The sequence below is a fragment of the Teleopsis dalmanni genome, chromosome 1, assembly GCF_002237135.1.
Source record: "Teleopsis dalmanni isolate 2A chromosome 1, ASM223713v2, whole genome shotgun sequence".
Lineage (NCBI taxonomy): Eukaryota > Metazoa > Arthropoda > Insecta > Diptera > Diopsidae > Teleopsis > Teleopsis dalmanni.
In genome coordinates this window covers 450,284-458,458 of record NC_051846.1, presented here as the reverse complement: position 1 = coordinate 458,458, position 8,175 = coordinate 450,284, and the positions used below count along the sequence as shown (strand labels likewise).

The window sequence follows — 8,175 nt, the reverse complement described above, 5'->3', positions numbered from 1 at the left end:
ACAAAATCCTTCCGAATGTCTCGCGTTCTGTTCAATCAATGAAACTTCTACAACAAATGATCTGCGCTTCTAGTTGAACATGTAAGATCATTTGGGCTTAGCGCAAAAATACAGGGTGACATGATGTAAGTTTCATCAGTGAGCAATTTTATAAAGGAAAATATTTTTTCAGTACATATTTAATTCCTTTTCATGGTAAGATTCTATTTCTGTATTATTTTAAACTCCTCCTCATGAGATATATTGGAATTGTCTATTAAAGATAATCATTTTGAAGCATACGACATGGAATTGATTATTTTAACTTTTTTTTGGTTTCTGATTTGTTGGAAAATTATTACTTCTCAATATATTTCGTAATATATGTTTCTGTTTTACATGAAATCTTTTATCACATATCTCAAAACCTCATCAATTTACATTTGTGCAGTGGTATTTATGAGATTGATTAAATAAACACTTGAAGATTAGTTTTACAATTGACTTCGTTTTTATTATTATTTCTTCTTATATACTAAGTTATTCTTACAATATTCCTATTACATTAAGAATTATTAACTTACTTTCAAAGATATCATTTTATTTTATAGGAGATTTGTGTCCACGTATGAGCTCAAGCACTTGAGTCCACTTGAGATCACACATGCGCACTGATAAACTATGATCATAAATAATATTATATTATACCAAATAGTCAAAAAGTATCAAATTGAGACAAACAGAATTATCAGTTTAATGCACCACAATAACATTTCATATTTTATTTCCTATTACCATATTAGATATTATGCAGATATACTTAGGAACATGTTATACACAGGCAGTCATATTATGAATAGTCATGGCAATTTTACGCTCTTTTTAGTCATGCCCAAACAGCCCAAATGACCCTTAATGATATAGCATAGACCTTTAGATGTTTATAGTAAAACTTAATTATTACTCCTAAATTAAAATTTTAAGAGCTACCCCGTCATCTACTTCGTTATTTTTTTTCAATTTTTTGATCCATTTGATCCAATAGGTAATTAAATTAATAAAAACTTGCAACGATTTAATCATTTGCATATATGATTCAAAGTATCTTTAATTAATGGATATCTTTGTTTGTTTATGTGTACTATGTTTATACATTATTGAATTAAGTTAAAGATAGATATATAACATATCTCTTACTAAAACACTCCAGAACAATTAAATTATGTATAATATTGTATTTAAAAAATTTAGTTTTAGTGAAATATAAGGGAGAGTGCGTTCTACCTTTTGTTGGAGAGTTTTGTAGTAACCCGTATACCCTCACGGAGTCATAAAAAAGTACTTTATTACATTAATGTAAACTTTTTACTCTTCCTTTAATAATTTGTTGAATAATAACAAATAATAATTGGAAAATCTACAAAAATATGAATTTAACGACAAATGAAGCACATCCAGTTAGTTCCAGTTCTTAGCGTTTTATTTTATTCTATAATTGATTGACCCTGTAAAATATTTGAAAATATATGGAGTAACATGCAGTATAGTTTATTTGTTTATATTTTTTTTGTGCCTTCAATATTTGATTGTAAGATTAACTAACAATAACAACAACAACAATACAGAAGCCCTTCTTTAAAGCATACAGAATTGTTGAATGCAATTGATATAGACTTCTAGTTTTTCTTTTATTTATTTATTATTTTGAAATTTTAACTTATGAACAAAAGACGAAGACAGTACGAAGTATTTCGACTATTTAGCAAAATCGGCATATTATGATGTTATACATAAACATAAAGTGGCGTGAGTGGATTAATATCATAACGGATGTTTATAACATTCCTATAACTAAAGATATATTGCAAGAGTATGTGCTTATAAATGTACTGTCATAGCTACTGCCTTGTGAGTTCCCTAACGCACCACTGTTTGAGATTTAACTTTGCGATGTTGAAAATAAATCACACACTATTAAAGGGTTCTAGAAAAGACGAGTTTTTGAGATTCCCCGAGAACGATACAATATACCGATTAACTTAAATATACCTTAAACTCCTCCAAATCTAATATTAATGTCATCTGAAAGCATACCATAAAATCTCCATTCATTTTCTTATGACAAAACTCTTCAGTGGCCAGGTTGTTGTGGCTGTGACTGTTGATGATTGTTGTGTTTTAATTCTTTTTAGGACATCCGTTCCAGTTGCTTACTTACTCGCTTAAACTTAATCGTAAGCCTTGTGAAGGAAGTATTGGGCATAACAGGGTTTTCTGTATTTTAATACTTAAATAAACATATATCTGCATATATTAAAATATTTTTTATTAATTTATTAATATGAATTTATATATTCTAATATTTCGAATATTTTCTCAATAAATTTAGAACATAATATACAATATTAAAGATGTTCAAAATACATTAACAGGAAATACACATACTTAATTTTTCAATTGTGTTCGAAAAACATCATATCCTATAAAAAAGAAATTAATTTATTAAATAATTTTTTATGGTAAATTAAAATTAAATTACTATTAGAAATGTGGCTCCTAATAATACTGCCTTAATACGAACATCCAAATCCATAGGAAAATTAATACCAAAGAAATCAGCATCTGTGAAACATTCGCGACTGAAACCAGACCACTTTGAGATTTTACCAATAACTTCACCATCAAGACAAACAATCTAATAATATAATAAATATTGAATAATTGGTATTTAATACAATAAATTATATTTATTACTCTTACTTACATTAAAGTTAACATCATTACAACAGTTGGCCAAACAACACGGACCTTCAATACGTAATACAGTTTCATCATTAGCATCTTTAATTCTAAAATATGGTAAACAAAGTGTCCATTCTTGTTCTACACGTCCAATTATTTGACCAGGAGGGGCAGTAACTTCAATGCTTTGCAAACAACATGAAAAAAAGCTACATGGTAAGCTAAATGGTCGGTAGAGATGAATTACTTCTTTTTGATAGTTGTCGAATATTCTCATGTCAAATGGACGTGCTGGACCCCAACAATTACGAGTACAACAATCGGTATCCTCCAAAACGTAATAAACTTTTTGATCGACCACATTGTTTACAACGTATTTGTTATTAGTCTCGAAACCTGTAAAAGCCTCTAGAAGTTCAACTTTTTGATTTATCAATAGTTGATCCACAGTTGTTAAATATTCCAAACCGGGTGGACAGTTTGGTATGTTATTGGGCACAGTTACCCATTCGGAAGCAGTACCTATATTGTAAGAATTTCAAAGTTTTTATAGAAAATTATATTAATTTTGTATACGAGTATATAAACTATAAATAGACTATATAAATAAATCATATGAGTATAAACTAATAATAAGAATATAAGCTCTTATTAAAAATACAAAACAAAACTACAGCGATTAATGTAAGCAGTAATCATTCAAACATGGTTAATTCAAATCCTTCAAAATCAGATAATGTTACTAATGAAGTCATAAAACTTACACTTCTGGACCTTTTCTTCAAGTAAAGTATAATGCTTGTAAATAACAATTAATTGGTAATTAGATCAATCGACGTCCTTTGTTAAGATTGACAAATGCGTCCTCCGATCGTTCTCGAAGTGAGAATCAATTTGACAGTTCAATAGTTCAGTGTTTAGCTAAAAAAATGCTTTCTGTCCCCGGTTCACCCAGCAAATGATTTGCAGATACCATCAAAAGTTATGCTGCCAAACACTCTTTTAATATTGACAAACAGCCCTGTAATGAATTTTTCAGGCAAAATCATATTTAGTTCTGTCCACCGGTTTCTGGAAAGCAGTTTCAGAGTTAAGACAATTTTGATAGAGTTATATTTTGAATTTTTACGTACAATATATATTATATTAATTCAGTCAAGAAATTCAAAGTTATCAAATGAGTTCATTTTTTATTATACTAGACTATCGTATATTCTTCAGTTTTTCAAACTAACTGAAATCCTATTGTTACCTGGTTAATAGGATAGTTTCAATCCAGAAAGATACTCACGGTTTTTTCAGTTGCCTTAAACCTACGGTTAGGTTTCTTAAGATTATCCAAAACAACATTTATATGTAGTTTAAGCCTCTTGACTAACATACTACTTTCTTAAAGATTCTGTACACTTTTAGACAAGTTTTTAAAACAGGCATTCTTCGATGTGCAAATAAGCCTTTTGTTTGGTTTTGTAATTGTTCCATGCATCCTCCAAATTAGTACTTAAAATTAGTTTCCTAGTAATACTGCAACGTTTTTTTTGATTCCCGTTCATACCATGATACCGATTTTATGCTTAGAGGTTCTCCCCAAGTAAGCATATTAAATTATAGCTATCAATCACATAACTGTACAATCGAAGAACTGCAGTCTCTAGATTTTTCTCCGATTATATCCCTATGCTTAACCCATCTACTAGACTGAGTTTGGACTAGATTACTAAAAAGATGTCTTATAAACCATCTCCGAGTGGAAATTAAATGTAACGGTGACCAGAAAGAGGAAACTCTAGTTGGAGATAAACACTGACAACCTATTATTTGTAAATGCAAGTTCTCTAACATCTTGCCACCTACTTGAAGCAATTGTTTTTTTTTTAGACAGACCATATAGAAAAATTTGTTACTATTAAGGTTCCTCAAAATCAGGGTCTTAAGGTGTTAGGCTGGTCTAAGGTCTCGTCGTTAAAAATCAAGACAAAATACTTAAAATAACAGTAACCGATTTGGAATGTTGCCAGTTTACATGAGAACGCTGAATCCAATTTACAAGAGAACAAGGTTAAGTATTACTTTTATATGGAAAATTATAAGAAATTTAATATCAACCAATTAAAAGAAATATCGACTAGTCTATTTCTTTCGGACTCTTCACTAACCGTCAAAGTGTTCATCTTTAAATCCGTATACGATTTTCAGGTAGTCAACTTGGTGCATCAATAAATTTTGGAGTAAAATTAATGGCATTAACATATATTCATATATTTATTTATATAATATTAAAGAATTTAGGACACAATACACAACATGGCTACATGTTCAAAATACATTAACAAGAAATAAACATACAAAAATCCCCAAGTAAATTAATTGGTGTGTTCGAAGAACATCATATCCTATAAAAAAGAAATTAATTTAATATAAAATATTAGAGTATAAATTATTTTTTAATTACTATTAGAAATGTGGCTCCTAATAATACTGCCTTAATACGAACATCCAAATCCATAGGAAAATTAATACCAAAGAAATCAGCATCTGTGAAAAATTCACGAGTAAATCCAGACCACTTCTTTGAGATTTTTCCAATAATGTCACCATCAAGGGAAACAACCTACAAAAATTAATAATTGTTAAATGATAGATTATTATTAAAAATAATTATATTTATTACTTCTGCTTACATTAAAGTTTACATCATTACAGCAGCTAGATACACAACAGGGGCCCTCAATACGTAATACAGTTTCATCATTAACATCTTTTATTCGAAAAGATGGTAAACAAAGTGTCCATTCTTGTTCTACACGTCCGATTACTTGACCAGGTGGGGCAGAAATTTCAATACTCTGCAAACAACATGGAAAACAACATGCGGAACAGGCTAATGGTCGGTAGAGATGAATTACTTCTTTCTGAAAATTATCAAAAATTCTCATATCGAATGGACGTGCTGGACCACAACAATTACGAGTACAACAATCGGTATCCTCCAAAACGTAGTAAGCTTTTTGACCGATCGCATTTTTAACAACGTATTTGTTATTAGTCTCGAAGCCTGTAAAAGCCTCCAGAAGTTCAACTTTTTGATTTATCAATAGTTGATCCACAGTTGTTAAATATTCCAAACCGGGTGGGCAGTTAGGTATATTAGAGGGCGCAGTTATCCATTCTGAAACAGCACCTATTATATAAATGTTTCAAAAATTTTATGAAAAAATGATATGTTTAACATATAGGCAAGTTCACAAATAATGTATAAATGAAAATTAAAAAAAATGCAAAATCGTTTGAGTAAATGATCTATAAAGTATAACTTCTTACTAAAAACAAAAGAAATGCTATAGCGATTATTATTTACACAGGATTTTTGCGAATTCATCAAAAAATCTAGTTAACATGTACTATAAAGGAAATGAGATGTAATATTACATATTATTCTATATTAAATGGCTTTCATACGTAATTCGGTAATTCGATGGGTTTGTAATCGATAAAATAATAAAATTAAAGTCTGAACGTCATAAACAGAATAGTTTTTAATAGGCATAATTGCTGAAAACTATTTAAGAAGTCTAAAAACTGCTCTCAACGCAAAACAACTGGAAAAAGTACTTATATCAAATAGAGTTCATACACCTTTGGATATTGAAATTTATATATGGGAAAGTATGTTGACGATATGTCAAAATGCATAATGTTTATATATATTTAAGGTTTTGTTCGTGTTACAGAGCAGTCTGAATGAACAAAATAAGATGTGGGACTCACAGCTAAAATATGCAGTTCAAAAGCGAAACCTATTCAGGTCATGAATTGGTGTAGTGAAATCGCAATGCCTCATATCTTGATGTATAAACTTATTTGAAATATAACTATTTGCAAACTTTAAATATACATTTTAACTATATTTTAGAAGAGTTATATGAGTACAATATGAGTGACATTTACCGCATCTTTACTAGTAAATTTTATTCCATAACGACCTAGTTTCGTTTACATTTCTGGAGAGAACTGCAAACTAGGAAGTGTGGACAATTGAGTGGCAAGTACTAGATACAAACATTACCACCAATAAACACAATTATAAATATTAAATATATTGATATTGTAAATGGATTGTAAATGAAAGAATCTTAAAACTAATGGGACACTATAGCCAAGGTACAAACATTATCGTTGATGAACAGAAAGACAAGTAGAAATAATCTCTCTGAATTGTAGTAGACTTCTAACGTATTGGAGAGCAGAATTCTAGAATAAAAATTCCAGAATGAGAATACTTACTATTGCATTGGGTAAATGAATCAGATCTCAACATTGACCTGATCCAAACTGGACAAAAAACTACTAGTTGATCTACTCAGCACTACGGTATCGGTCATACCATACTAAAAAATCCTGTTCATATAAAAATGTGCTTACTCTGCAATAATTGTGGTCATGGTTATGGTTTTGTGGATGAGGATTAAACTGTGCTCGATTTCATGTGTCAGTATCCATCATTGGCTTGGAAAAGTCTTGATCGAGTTATTATTCTGCAAAATTAGGGACTTAGCCAAGTTTTAAGATCTTCAGGTTGGTTCAATTTTATATAAATGGGGAGTCGTACCTTTCGGCTTTGCTTGTACGCTTATCTTTAGTCTGCGTATAAACAACGCTAAACCGTGGTGCTACAACGGGCCATTATTTTAACTTAAGTGGACTTTTGACACAAGGTCTTCACAACAACCTTACCTAAGCTAGCATCTAATATTGAAAGTATTTATTCTGTTGTTTTACTTGTATGGTTTATTATTATAAAGTTGTGTACTTTTTTAATTTATTTCTAACCATATTGATGTTACTGTTTGATAGCAAACAACTACTCTTTTTATTTACTTTTATGTAGATATGTTATGTGAATTAAGTTAATTAATATGAAATTAATTAATTAAACTTTATATGACTTCATTTAATATATTATTTATAACTTTTTCTTAAGAATTACCTCAACAATACCCCTTGTTAAGTTGATAAATACATTATCCAATCATTATCGACTTATCTGTAAGTGCGAATCATTTTGACAGTTTATTCTTATAGAACTCGAAACAAAAAAAAATGTTTTCCTTGAATACACATTTTCAACAGAATAATGTTCTTCCAAGATTATGACGTGTATAACATGAACACTTATTACAAGTTAACGTATATAATTAAACATATAATATTAATCGATTACCTAAAGGGTGGAGTTGTAAAACATGTATACTAAAAAGTAAACAGTTATTAAGTAAACAATGACGTAGTAGATTGCATATGAATAACTAATATAATATTCATAATTTTTCAAAAACCCCAAATAGACAATATACTATTTAGTAGGAATGACTTTTTATTAATAATTTTTAATTCCGAGAATAAAGATTGCATTTTTTAAATATGAAAAATACGGAAATATTAAAAATACTTTAA

At 29.3% G+C, this 8,175-nt stretch overlaps 2 protein-coding genes across 2 annotated transcripts; both read right to left on the bottom strand.

The window, feature by feature from the left end:
• Positions 1–2,425: 2,425 nt before the first annotated feature.
• Positions 2,426–3,247, bottom strand: LOC119682704 (phospholipid scramblase 2-like; the record flags this gene model as incomplete). Its single annotated transcript, XM_038096571.1, has 3 exons — positions 2,426–2,459; positions 2,519–2,674; positions 2,744–3,247. Coding segments are annotated over 3 exons (687 nt in total), but the record flags the coding sequence as incomplete, so codon positions are not given.
• A 1,733-nt stretch (positions 3,248–4,980) lies between these two features.
• On the bottom strand, positions 4,981–5,872 carry LOC119672289 (phospholipid scramblase 1-like; the record flags this gene model as incomplete). The annotated part of the gene is given in 3 exon segments (XM_038083303.1): positions 4,981–5,114; positions 5,174–5,332; positions 5,403–5,872. Coding segments are annotated over 3 exon segments (659 nt in total), but the record flags the coding sequence as incomplete, so codon positions are not given.
• Positions 5,873–8,175: the final 2,303 nt, after the last annotated feature.